This window comes from Lepisosteus platostomus, chromosome 11 (genome assembly GCF_059453375.1).
Source record: "Lepisosteus platostomus isolate fLepPlt1 chromosome 11, fLepPlt1.hap1, whole genome shotgun sequence".
NCBI classification, from domain to species: domain Eukaryota; kingdom Metazoa; phylum Chordata; class Actinopteri; order Semionotiformes; family Lepisosteidae; genus Lepisosteus; species Lepisosteus platostomus.
The window spans coordinates 9,696,536-9,711,031 of NC_142621.1; the positions used below are offsets into that span (position 1 = coordinate 9,696,536).

Consider the following 14,496-nt stretch of genomic DNA (forward strand, 5'->3'; position numbering starts at 1 on the left):
TGTATTTTAATTCATATTTATTTCTAATGAATGTATTGCTTTATGCAGGCAAGATAAAGACTTACATTTTGAAGTGTACAGATAAGAGGAAAAAATGTATGATGAGTGAACAAAACTATCCTTTTCATGCATGGCTTATTGGGAAAAATGAATAAAGCTAACATTTCAAGTAGTTTTGGATGCACAATAATAAACATGATTAATTATTGTATATATTAGACTGGAAAACACAGCAACTTCTTACAATGTCATCATTCAATAAGATCATTTGAGAAACACATATCTTTAATAGTAATGAATGATGCCAAGTTCCCAAGAAAAATATGATTTCAGGAATGGGGTACTCCAGTCCAATCTACAGTGAATAAATAGATAAGTTTATTAACAACACAGCTAAAAACCATGCACACTTGATTATTCTTTTGTTTTCCTTCTCTATGAGATCATCTCCATGTTTCATGACAGAATCACAGAATCCAAGTTTGGATTTTTTGTCCACATGTAAAGCTGCATTTTCTTTGAACTCAACTTAAAAAGCAAACATTGGTTTTCTTCCTATATGTGCAGTAATGTGCTGGATGATATTGTAACCATTTGAATATGGTTACACCTTTTCAGTTATTTCGTATGCAGAATCACTTATTTATCCATTCACTGTAGTGTAACCAATTTTCACATCATGCCTTTTACAAGATACTGCAGGTTGGTAATTGTAGTGAAACCATATTTAGTGATGTGAAACATTCAAATATATCGTTCACATTGATAAGGCCAGTATTGTTTTACGGCGTGCAATTTGTGCAGAAAATGTTTAATTTTGACTTTAAAACACAATTTCAATCTAGGGCTATCAATCAATCCAGACACTGTCGAGGAAAAAAAAATTCTTTCAAATTTACAAAAACACAGGCTTTTAAAATTTCATAATTTTGAAAAATTGTAGCAAGGAGACTGAATTTAGATTTTCAAAGTACAGTACTTACATACCGTCGACAAAAAAATAAATGAATGTTTCTCAAAACGGTACCCTTCATCACTACAACTCAATAAAAACACCCTTGCTTATAATTGTACAACTACAGCTTTCAACTGTGAAGATAAAATATAAATTTTCAATTTTAAGACATAAAAACATGTAATTCATTTAAATCTCTTGAATTAAAACCTGAAAAGTATGACAAAGGAAAAAAAATGATCACAAAGGAAATTAATAGATAAAAAATGACAACAGGTAAGCATGAAGTACATATCCAAAGTTTCTGACACCATGAATACATTCATTGGGAACAACAAAAAATATTTATGGCTATTTCTAAATATTTCTGTACCATACTGATCTCAGGTTTTACAGTTGAACACCAGCCCCAAATCAAGCATTGTACCATCCTCTTTAAAAAAAATCATTTGGCATTCTCACCTAATGTTTCTACACCCCTTGGAACAAGTTTTCATTCCACCAAAAGACCATAATAAATTGAAAAAGTATTTGCTTACTTACATGTTTGTGTTCCAAATTTTATGTAATTACAATGTTAAGAACTAGCTATCTTGTCCCACCCAAATAATTAATTATGCTATTTTTTGTACAAAGCAATAAAGCTGGAAATAGAAGCCTGAGACTTTCTTTCAATGTATCTTTCAAAATTATACTACAGAGCAATAATCTGTAGTATCATTACTGGGGATGATTCTCTGTATTTGAATAGCTTTATGGTCAATGGTCCTTGCAGTTAAAGCAGCATGTACATCTCTGCTCAGAATGGAGATGTAATATAATGTAAAAAATATGGCTTAAGCAAGACTATGACAAAAGGGTAAACAAAGGTGTGTGCATTTTTAGAACTCTGGCTATTGCACACAAAGTCATACTGCACTTTGTTCTTTCGTTTCTCTACCAAAATAGTAATCAAAATGAGGCATGTGCTGTTCTTTGACAACAAATGTTAACATAGTAAACATACAAACAAAACATGTTTTTAATCAATCACACTCTGTCCTTAAAGGTCCACAGTCTCATCCCCTGATCCCCAGGTATCAATAAAACACCGTTACAACCACCAACCCATTGAAATTTCACCCATCTTTTCCCTTTTCTCCTTAAACATGAAGCATGAACTTTAAAATCCTTATAACTTTAAGAAAAAGTAATCCTTAAGGATTGTCTTTGGAAAAAAAAAATCTTACGTGTTCTGATAGTAAATATTGTAGATGCGGATCTGACTTGACTTAGGCACAAACATGAAAATTTAAGGATATACTTAATTAGATGGAAGAAAGTTCAAATAAGAACTGTAATTCTAAGGAGCAATCATGCATAAACAGCAAAGGAAGCCACCAATAAAAACCATTCCCTAAAAGACAAATCAATGCACTATTGTAATTAATTGAAGGTACACTCTACAACACTAGATTGGTATAGCAGCAGTGCTGGAATGCTTTTTACCCCACAATAAAATGTGTTGCTTTCCATTTGTGAGGCAGAAACGAGATTTACGAAATCCTCTTTCAGTATTTTTGTTTAGAATAAACATAATAAGGTAAAAACAAAGGACAGTAACGTGTGAGAAAAATATTGATTCCAGAAAAAAAACGCAAGTGACATAAATTATCTTTACAGAATTGTTTAAGGCTGTTTTGCAGCACCTGTGCTCAAATATCCCATTTCCTTTGTGTTGCATCTTTTTTGCCCATTGGAAACATAATGAATACAAAGTGTTTCGAAATTGTATGAGAAAAATCTTTTGATGAAGATTTTAATAGACACCGCAACCAACTGCTGGCTTTAAAAGTAAGCTTAACATGTACCTGTACATGTAGATGCCTAAATGTTTAAAACCATGTGGAACCCACCATCCTGCATCAAAGATTTATAAACACAATAAAAAAATGACTGCCATATTTTGACTTTGTGTACAATTAATGTAATTTTAAGAGCAAAACAGTAAAGGCAAAACAGGACTTGCATTAAAAATTGTGAGCTCTTGCCTTGTGGTTAAATCTACGTACATCACAAAACACCACTTCAAAGTCATACCTTGCATATGACTAAATATTTCTTGTATATAAGCACAGACATACCAATTCAGCATACTTTGCAAGTCAAGATTTATAAGATTTATTATAAATGAGGTATCTGATACAAAGGACCCTGCATACAGTACTTTGTCCAAGGTCCTGTGCGTGCATTTGTTTTGACTGGCAGGGAAATTTTTTTAAATCATTTTAAAATTGTTACCTTCATTTTTGTCTTGGCAATCTTCAATTTTGTTAGAAAACACATCATTGGGATGATGGTATTTAACAATGCTTTAAATAAGCGTTTTGAAATCGCAGTAAAATTCTATCCATTTAATATGCAAACGAAAAGTAAATTGCAGCATGCCTCTCTCTGCACAAGTATGGAAACTGTTAATATTATGAACGAAGCATAGTTAAAACACCGCTTTCAGCATTCACCTTATCAGCGCTGATGGTCTATGTACACAACTTTTACAAGAATGTTGTATTATTTTTCAATGAATATTCCTTTAGTAGCCGTTTCATCCCCACTAAGTGCTCTTATTTTTCAAACATTACAACAGCCAGCTTTCTGAATGCATATATTTAAATATCTAGGATGCAAATGCAAGCAAATGTTATACAGTCTTCTCGGCTTTTAACGGATTATGGTCTGTAACTTCTAAAGCAGCTGTGTGCCAGGCATAAGTGCACTTGTATCCTCTTTTATGGTACAATAAACAAAAGAAACAACAATAAATACCGTTTATAACTTAAAATTCAGATCTGGAAAAATGATTAATTGTTGTTTCTGGACCACAAATTCTGATAAACACTATTTTCTCTTAAACATACCTGGCATAGTGCATCTGCAAGTCAGAGCATTTCATTTTTTTTCCCTTTTCCAAATTCATGCTCTTGGTCACAGTGTCTCTAGAGCAATGTATTACCAAAGACATGTCCTTTGTGTATCGTATCTTATTGCACTACACAAATTGATTGTGTTGTCTGGCATTGTCTTTTAGTGATGCACGGAAAACCATGTTCTTGAAGTGCACTGGATAGGCTGTATTCTACACATTGAGCATAACTTGTTTTGTTTAAACGGCTGTGGAAACATTTAAGTTTCATAGACTCCATCACATCTTCACTGTCCAGTGTTCATCCTATTTAAAATTCAGTGCAGAATAAAACAACCCTCAAAAGACATGGGATACTACTTTTTATGTATTTGGCTGAAGCTCAGGTTTACCCTTCAGAACGAGCTCTTGATGAAAATTACCACTGTCCTCCCTTTTTTTAAATAAACGGTCTGAATATAACATTTTTTGCATCTGGTGTATAATGTTGTCATTTATCCCTAGTCAAAACCTGAGGCCTCCCTCAGTTTGATGAAATATAATAAATCTTTTCCAACCTCAAATTAAATTGTGACAGATAACATATTGCTACCGGTAAATCTCTGCCATTTCCCTTGTATCCAAACATTTTCAAGGATGCATGGCGCATCAAGGAAAGTTTTTTTTCTCGCCATAGTGAATTATGTAACATCTAGGAAATGACTAAGTTGACCTGATATTCACAATCAGTAATCCAAAAGTTGAGTTTGCAGAAAAGGACAAGCCCATGTTGTCCAGCACAGAGAAGTGTTGTTCTTCCATAAGTCTAAAGATGTGCTTGCTGTTCTCAATCACATTGCTTCTTTTAGGTTAGTCAATCTTTCCATTTTCCTGTATTTCCACCTTGAGCTTCCTACTGGAACGTAGAACCTTGTAACATCCACGAGCAATCTTGTGCATCCACATCACATTCATAACATCAAGACAGATGCTGGAGCAAATCCAAGCACTTCGTCCTCCGAATGACAGCCTGTAGAAGGCTTCTGTTCCATAGATGGAGTACATTCTTCCATAGTAGACTGGCATGACAGCAATCCTCACCAGGAAAAATATTACTGCCATCATGATTCCATTGGCTATGTTGGGACTGGAAGATTTGGGATAACCTAATATTTCAAAGAACCAGCTGAAAAACACAGCAACAATAATAATAAAAAGCATGCCTATACGCCGTGAACACTAAGATATTTATTTTGATTCTATTTTCAAAAATAAAGCCAGACCAAAAATTGAATCAAGACACACATTTATAATGGGTGTAGTGTACCAATCTGGACGGTCAAAGGTTTTCACAAGGGATGCAAGTGTATGGCCATGTTACTGAAAATGCCTTCAGTCAGTTGTGATGGAATAGTCCAGTAGTTAGTACAAGCTGCACTGCCATATATACAGTACCAGTATATATTTCTTATCACACACATAGAATTTGAAAGCCTTAAAAGCTATGGATCGTCCTCCTACATAACTAAACAATAACCGCACAAAGAACAGTCATGAGTCAAGTCATCCTACATATTTTTGTCCGATTATATAAATGCACCTACATTTTTTGTAGAATTAATAAAAGATGTCTGATGGATTGTAATAGTTTTAAAGAAAAGAACACTCCCTGTGACCATTTGTAAAGTTTTAATAAGAAAACGTCAATACTTGGGAGCATGGGCTGTTTAAAGGACGGAATTTAAAACATGTTTAGCTTTTTGCAAACCCTCGCTGGTTTTCTGAAAGTTTCCCGATTGTATGCAAGACCCACAGGTACGCGTCTTGATGGTATTCTACCTGAAACTCGTACATACCGCTGATTCACACAGGGAGTGGAAAACTCTGCAAGCAGACGGAAGTTAGCAAAATAAGGCAACAATCCTTGGCCCTAAAAGAAGGTAAAAAAGAGATCATGAACTAGAAATTGCACAAACTGCTTTACAATCTGTATCGACCCATCATTCTCAGGTAGGCTTAAAATATATTACATCCAGAAGATGACTGTGCAATACCGCATTCACTGATGGCTATGATATAAAATGTTGGCAAAAAAAGGTTCAGAGTTTTTGAACACATGCGATGCAAGCAACTATTATAGCATAAGAAGCCGATGCTGCTTTGGTACCAAATTTCAATTATTATTCCTTGTAGGATGTATTTTTTTAAACAGATGTCAATTTCAACATTAATATCCATTACAGCAAGAGAAGAACAGCTATAATATCTAATATAATAGCCGGTATCCTACTCTCCTCAGTTTCTCAAGAGGATTAAAAAAGTGAATTATGGACTGAATCAGGCCATTCAGCACTGCTGGACTGGACAACTGCTGCCTGCGTAAGTGACTTCAGTTGCATAACCATTGGAAATGTTTGCATTAGCTATTGATTGTGCTTACAAAGCACAAGGCTATCACAGTTAATTATGGAAAAACACACAGTTTGCTTATATTCTATGAGTCACCTGCTTTCTATTAGACAATAAGCCCCAAAAATGGACAATATTATGCACGATGTAATATTTATGTATCACTGCGTTTGGAAAATTAATGGGTTTTAATTTGGATTCTCATTAAATGAAAAAGATTATCACAGAGCTGTGAATCTGAAAGAATAAAATAAAACGTGGGTTTTGTGCACTAAAACGACAAAAAGTGGATAAAAAGTTGTTGTCTGCAAGAGGCCACTTCCTTTTACAAAAGGAAACATTTGTACTCAGCAGCTAGTGGATGTGTCAATAAATCCACGTGACTCAGTCCATCAGGGCTGAGGTATAATGTTAGATTGTGTATAACGTGTCAAGGTCTCAAATGATTTTTTTATTACATGCTTTATTTTATTTCTCTTATGGAGACACAGTAACAGGCAGAACTTGTATTCAACTACTTTGCAATCGAATACTACTTGTTACTTAATTTAGGTACTTGCTGAGGCATTGAGCATGCCGGGCATAGAACACACCCTAACACTAAAATCATACTTCGTTGAGATGACAAATTTTCAAAAGACTCACTGCTTGGATTACCTGCATTCTTAAGAGAAGGAAAGCAAATAAGTGTCTCAATTCATATGCTTAGCTGAAATTGTGATTGTACAACGGTGAAATTAAACATTCAGCTCTAGGGAAAGGGATCAGTCTTTAGCTATGGCACATGAGTATCTCCGTCGCTGCTCTTAGTGGATCTTTTATTTTATGACCGCACGCTGAACACCGCTGATTGAGATTTAGATTCCAATTTATGAAAACATCCACTCACCTGCTATCTGCAAATTACAAGTCAGGTGCTTTGAGGGCAATTTTGTTTGCTTCCCAGCCCATCTAAATCTGATATCATGTCCAATCAAGTCAGCACTTTGTAATTTGTAGATTTGCAGAATTCTGACTTAATCCAGACCACAGCTTTATGACCATTCCAAGTTCTCTACAAATCTGAAAGCCTTTTAGAAAGACAGCTTGCAAGATACCTTTCTAAAGATGAAAATAAAGCTAATGTACAAACATAACTATGTATATTTGGTGGAAGGTGACTGAAAAACAACATTGTAGTTGACTATTTCATATGTTACTGTAACTCACAAAGCAGACGTTGCCAAAACATATACAATTTAATGCATGTTCAAGTTAATTCAGCATTAAATAATAGCACACACTTACCTAGAAGACCCTGCAATGGAAACGTTACAGCATACTTACTGAGCTTTGGAAGCAAAAAAGTTATTTTTAAGGCAGAGACAAATCTTCTAGCATTGCATGCTAGTACCTCTACATACTGGTAAGTCCATACTGTTACTGGGCAATGTACCTGATCAGCGTACAGCAACAGCACTAACTGCAGACAAGACAGGAATGGGTTTCATCTACAGTAGGTCGATTATTGTGTGCTTATTTAAATGTCAACTGTTTTTTTTGGTAGTTTTTGCATGTACAATTTGCTGGTAAGAGACGTGGGACTGAGTTAATTGATCAGACATGTTAGGTGAGGACAGAAAAAGCTAATCAATAGAGAGAAAGTGCAACTACAAGTGGCAGCAAAAAAGCAGCAACACCAACACTAAAGAGGTTTGACATGCACCCTAAATTACACGGTACTGTATATCAAATGAACAACATTTGTCAGGACTATTCATTGCTTTCCTCTGGTTACCAAATAAAGAACTTAAGAATATCCTTACAATATCAAGGACCCTGACAATTATTGTAATAACAGCCAAGGTTTAGCTTCAGGTCAGTTATGAACCACGAACAGTTCACACACTTCCTGGGGGGCATGGGGGGGGGGGGGGATATAGTCTTCTGACTTTTAATGTTTAAATAATTTTGTGAATGTTTTTTTTTTTATTTAAAAAAGGTATGTTCATAACATTAATTGAAGAAAAAAAAACAGTTTTGCACATTGCTCTCCGTGTCACAAACTTGTAGGAAAAGTAAGAAGGTCTCAGGATAAAGGGAGCTAAAATTTATTTTGGTGGCAACCTGTCCTGAATTAAAATATCAATGTTATGAAAATCACAAGTTAAATACACCTTACACTTTCAGCATTTGCATGCATTTTACAAAATGCCAAGTTAAATAGTCAAATGTTAAAATGTTATAAACCAAACTTTTTTAATGCAATCTTACAATTTTTTTAGGGTAATTAAATGCTACTTTAGTCAGGATGAGGCAGATTTGAAACTATTACTTTAGTGGATAGCTAAGATATGGCTTTTTGCAAATAATCAGAAACATAAGCATAGTTTAATTTAAAAATATATGTATTATACATAATTTAAAAAAACTTTAAAGGATTGCTGCAGGTGGTGATTACCAAACCTTTCATCTGTGAATCTACCACATGCACTGAATCCACTCTAATAATGATTGAAGGGGCTTTATTTTTAAGGAAGCAATGTGGCTTCCTATCAATGCTGAACATTTTACAACACCTAGAGCACAACCTAAGTAGTTTGCAACTGACGTTAACAGATTGCCCTCTGTTCTATAGTTTCTGTCACCCCATGTTGATGCATCAATTTGGTAGCACTGAAAGAGTCCAGTGACAGTATGGTCTAACTCCTAGGGTCTCAGCTTTCATGATTTCTGCTTAGCATGTCAGAATTTAAATGAACGTCAACATGTTTACGCAAAGTGAAATGAAAGATTAGAAGAAATATTGCAGATTTTACTGTGGATTAAAATGTTAAAGCAGTAAACAGTTGGGTTTTTTTTTTTTTTGCATTTTGCAGCATTTATCACACCAGCTGCTTTTACAAAAGACAATTTTTAAAGCAAGTTGTTAAAAAACATACAACTTGTGCCAAAGAGCTGAACATCTTTTAACAGTTGCCTAATTTACTTTCAATTGTTAAGATTGTGGAGTAAATGGGCTCTGTAATCGGTATTTTTACGGTTTCTTAATCTTTGTGACCTTTAAAAACATTAGACACATTACAATGCATTAGATGTCCTTTGATGACAATTGTTTTTTTGACGTAATAGACAAGGACAATGCACTAGATGGAGAATTAAAACCACAGCAGCTCTGATAAACAGCAGGTGATTTTTTCATATAAATAAGTTTAACATTAATTATTATCAAGGGAAAACTAGGTAATATAACATCAAGTGACTAAACCCTTATAAAAAGGGAGTAAAATTCAGCTTTGGCACAAAGTATAAGCATGCAAACAAGCATTCCACAAAACCCTGGGAACCCAAGTATAAAGGCATGCACAGGCTTTTGTTGTAGGTCCAGTGAAATAGGAGCAAGAAGGGCTTTCATCCCACTGAGTAACCTTTCATATCGTAGTTATTAAGCATTCCATGCAAAAAATACCATCATTGTTACAGAACTTGGCGACCTCGAGGGTTAGAGACTGTAAGAACCAAGAGTGAACAGCAGCTTGATTCACACTAAGTTAACTGTAGTAGCTTCTACAAAAGCATGCACAAGTTTAAAGAGGATTATAGTGCTTTCTATCTAGTCTAAAACAAGGGTTCAAATAATTGAAATCAAGACTTTAAATAAGTTAGTTATTATTTTGTTTATTTGTTTATAGTTTTATTTGTCAAAAGAGAACAGATTTTAATATGTTCTTCTGAATCCAACTCTACAGTAAAAGAGTACATGTTCATCTCCAATAAAGAAATAATAAAACTATAATTAAAATATACAAATTTAAATTGATGTACACTTTTAATTTGAACAATTACAATAGAATATTTCTGACATATTCTACAACATACTACATAAACAAACTAAATGTTCCTCAGCCAGATATTTTAAATACTAATATTCATTTGAAATTGCTTAAATTAATTATTGGAACCCCTTATAACTTTTGTAACTTCTTTAAAATCATCCTAGGTATTGGAAAAAATCCTGGCATACATGGACTTCCCCTTTGCCATCACTACTTTTGCATGAGCATCATTCAGATTGTTAAAACATTAAATCAATATAGTGACACATGCTGTCAGTAGGAGCAAATATAAAGTCACTAGCTGACTGAGGAAGTGGCACAAAACTGGCAGAGAGTAAACCAAGAAATGAAGATACAACTGGCAGTTCCAGTTACCAGATTACATCTATATACTGTACATGCACTCCTTTACACACTTACACTAACAATGCAGTATGCATATAGAGCAAGAAAACATTTATGTTATGTTTCCTTTTACAGAAGATACCATTTCAGTCAATTCAGGCACATGGGTTCCTGTCTACTGGCTTGACACTTTCTAGGCTATATAACTGTTCACTCTTGGTTGTCTTTTTCCCATCTTGCCTGCTCGTTCTGCTATTGGACAATAGGGAACTCACCAGTACATAGTAGTAAGCATACAACGCTGCCATGTGATGAACTACAAAAAACTTGTCCCCTATAGCCTTCCAATAGTAAAATATGAGCAGCAAATCTGGAAAAGAAACAAGAAAACTGTGAGAAGACATTTCTATTATTTAGGCAACCTCCTGCTCCTCATCTGTATGATTTGGTAGGAATATAAAACAAACCAATCAAATATTTATAATGTGGTTGTGTACTCCCTTGTGTTCAGTACTATTAAATCTGTATAATATCATGGAAAAAATACACATAAAGTTTTAAAATTCCTATTTGTTTAAAATATTTCATTTGAAACAATGCGAAACATGCAATACCGAAAGAGGAGAAGCAGGCCTTGGTAAATAAGCCATTAAGAAATTCTTTGTGATAGATTTTGTTTTTAACTTTAATCTTTTCCATCCTCAAACTGCTGGAACAAAAACCCATATACATGTTTTACATCCTGTCGGTGATATTTCTGTTTACATAATCAGGCATCTGCTTAGGCAGAAACACTGTAATGAGCTGATTCCAGCTTTGCCCTTGAATAGGCCCGGTGAGACAGACACAGTGGCTAGCAGGTGGGAATGCATATTAATGTAGATGTGAACACTAACCTGATATGAGGTAGCCAGTGGTTATGCCAACATTTAGTTTCACCAGTGTAGGATCTCCCCTGTTGTTAAAAAAGGATAAAAGTTAAGGACTATTGTGCTAGACAAAACACATCAAATCGCACTTCAAATCTACTTCTATGTCTGAAACAGAATATTCTGAATTACAATTAGCAGAATAATCACCTCACTTTCCATTATACTAATAAATAAATTACAATATATTTAATATATCTTTCATGAATTAACTGCACTCTAAACACAAAAGCCACTACATTACTTTTTGTATCACAAGAATATGTGTATTTCCATTACAGGCTCTGAGAGAACTATATTTTTTATAAAGAATGCGTGAAAAAGAAGGATGGGATTCTATCTCCCCTGTTCAATAGCTGAAATCTAGGCTAAGCCATTTTGTAACAGTGGCAACAGTTCAGCTTGAAGAAAGGCTGAGTACTGATTAGACTGGGTGGATTGAGATGACTGGGACATCCTTAGGTTTCTGCATGACTCATACCTACACACCCAAGCCTCTTTATTACTTCTTAAACTGGTATAAGCCAGCAGCCACATCACCCTGCAACTCACAACTGGTAACCCACTGAAGCTAAGCAGGTGTGAGCCTGGTCAGTACCTGGATGGGAAGACCTCCTGGGAAAAAACTAAGGTTGCTGCTGGAAGAGGTGTTAGTGGGGCCAGCATGGGGTGCTCACCCTGCGGTCCATGTGGGTCCTAATGCCCCAGTATAGTGACGGGGACACTATACTGTAAACAGGTGCCGTCCTTCGGATGAGACGTAAAACCGAGGTCCTGACTCTCTGTGGTCATTAAAAATCCCAGGGCGTTTCTCGAAAAGAGTAGGAGTGTAACCCCAGCATCCTGCACAAATTTCCCATTGGCCCTCACCAATCATGGCCTCCTAATAATCCCCATCTATGAATCGGCTACATTAGCCGATCCCCACTGATCGCTGATGTGTGGTGAGCGTTCTGGCGCACTATAGCTGCCGTCACATCATCCAGGTGGATGCTGCACATTGGTGGTGGTGGAAGGGAGTCCCTATTACCTGTAAAGCGCTTTGAGTGGAATGTCCAGAAAAGCGCTATATAATTGTAAGCTATTATTATTATTATAAGGGACATGGTTGTTAGAAACTATCTTGCATAACCTGACCTTTCCATTTCTGTGCATGCAAATAAAGACAATTGTTGGGTTGGACAACGGATGGAATCCATTTAACAAGGAATATTTGCAGTTAACAAAGAATAAAAAATAATATTTCATACCAGACAGGATCTTCATTGACAGCATCATCAAAGAATAGTATATAGACACAGAAGATCCCAACCACCAGTGCGTGTAGCGTCGATACTGTCCTAATATAAGGAGAAAGAGTATGTACAATATAATATCAATGGGCTAATACCTGGTATTGCAACTCAAAGGTGAACAAAAATGTATATTAATGTTCAAAGAAATTAACAGGATTTTAAATGGTTAGTAAGTCAGTCGCTAGTAAGCAGGAATTAATTCACAGAAATTTAATGTATTACTAATAATAGAATCAAAGTGGCTCAAAACATTTCCTCTTCTAAATCTTATCTACAAACAATCAATACTGCTGTCTTAATGACTCAACACTTATCTCTGCATGACTCCCTAGACATGACTGATAAGCTGCAGGAAGAGTTTAAATACTCATGAGTATGCTTGTTAAACACCCCACAGGAGACAACTAAATACAGCCTTGTTAACACCATCACCTGTCAATCTGAATTCTTTGTGCTCCATTTATCATTTATCAACCTAATCTCTGTGTGTGGGAAGCAGTCATCAAAACACACTCTATCATGCACTTCAGTAGAATATCAGGAGGAAAAAATGCCAGCACTGCAGACCAAAGCTTTACTTTAGCCCAAAGACAAGTGGGTAAGTGATGAGAGCATTTGAGAACACTGAGGTGCATTGGTATTTAAAGTACACAGAACCTGGGAATCAGGTATTACTTCAGAATGGAATCACTGCTCAAAAGCTGTACTGGTTATTTCAGTATAAAATTATCACCTTCAGTACAGAATTGATATGCAAATGTATGCAGTTCACAATTATATATTTCATAGTCCCAAATCCTGGCAGCAATCACATTTAAACTGAAGCTATAAGGATGCAGAAACTATTCTTTGGAAAACTGAGAAATATGAAGGAAAGCCTATAAAGCACAATGAAATATGACAAAGATATACTTCTCCATGGACTCTCCATTCACAAATGCAGTATCAGTGCATGCAATGACAATTCCATTTTATTAATAGACAACCCCAACACAGGTTCAGTTTTTCAAAATCTCTCAAGGTCTGTCTAGGTTTTGTCCATTAAATTGATTTTTCTTTTAGCTGTTAATCATCCATACTGTAGCTATAACCAAAAGGGTTGTGGGGATATTTTGCATTAACTAAACTCTAGTTTTCTTTTGTGATCATTGGCTAAAATATTTTAGCCTCTTACAAAACTGGTAGCAACTCAAATAATTTTGCTTTCCATTATGACAAAAACAGTCCATCTCCACTACTTTAAGCTTATGTAAACTTATAACACAAATATATGATTGTCACTGCATAATATTCAGTACAATTTTATACTTTTACAGATTTCTTTCTCTGTTCAGTGAGAAGTGTTTGCTAAATCAAGCAAATCAAGGACATGGATTTAGTTATTTTTTAAAATACTGCAATTAAGGTACAAAGTGCAACACTATTGTGCTCATAACAATACTGTCTAAAGTACTGCGGCAATTGCTAATCCACTAGTTAACTAATGCTAGAATTCTACATCTGGGAGTCTTCTAAAACTGTATGGTGGGGGTCTTTGCTACCTGTTTTATTTTTTAACACTTTTAGTGGCACTGGTTGAAAAGGAATATAGCATTAAAGAAAAAACAAATACATACAATACTACTCTAGTTCAGGTTCGATGGTAACACTACTAAACTGGTGCTAATACTTACCATGCTGACAGCATTTAAAACACTGCTTAAATTTACAGCATGCAGTTTGCTTTCTGTAGGCATGGGTAAAGCTAAAAAAATGGTAAAAGCATTTATCACGACTGCAGATGACCCGACATAAGTCAAATTAGAATACTATGCAATTTTTGTTCCGGGCAGCCTACCAAACAAACCTTACAATGTTACGACAGCTA

General features: G+C 35.2%; 1 protein-coding gene across 1 annotated transcript in view; it reads right to left on the minus strand.

The window, feature by feature from the left end:
* The window catches only part of tlcd4a (TLC domain containing 4a), a 25,346-nt gene continuing 10,850 nt past the window's right edge, over window positions 1–14,496 (minus strand). The window contains exons 3-7 of the mRNA XM_088598336.1: window positions 12,585–12,674; window positions 11,302–11,360; window positions 10,681–10,775; window positions 5,693–5,766; window positions 1–5,022 (exon numbers count right to left, since the gene is read on the minus strand). Coding sequence (XP_088454462.1) covers window positions 4,707–5,022; window positions 5,693–5,766; window positions 10,681–10,775; window positions 11,302–11,360; window positions 12,585–12,674 — 634 coding nt within the window. The 3' untranslated portion in view covers window positions 1–4,706. The remainder of the gene's footprint in view (window positions 5,023–5,692; window positions 5,767–10,680; window positions 10,776–11,301; window positions 11,361–12,584; window positions 12,675–14,496) is intronic.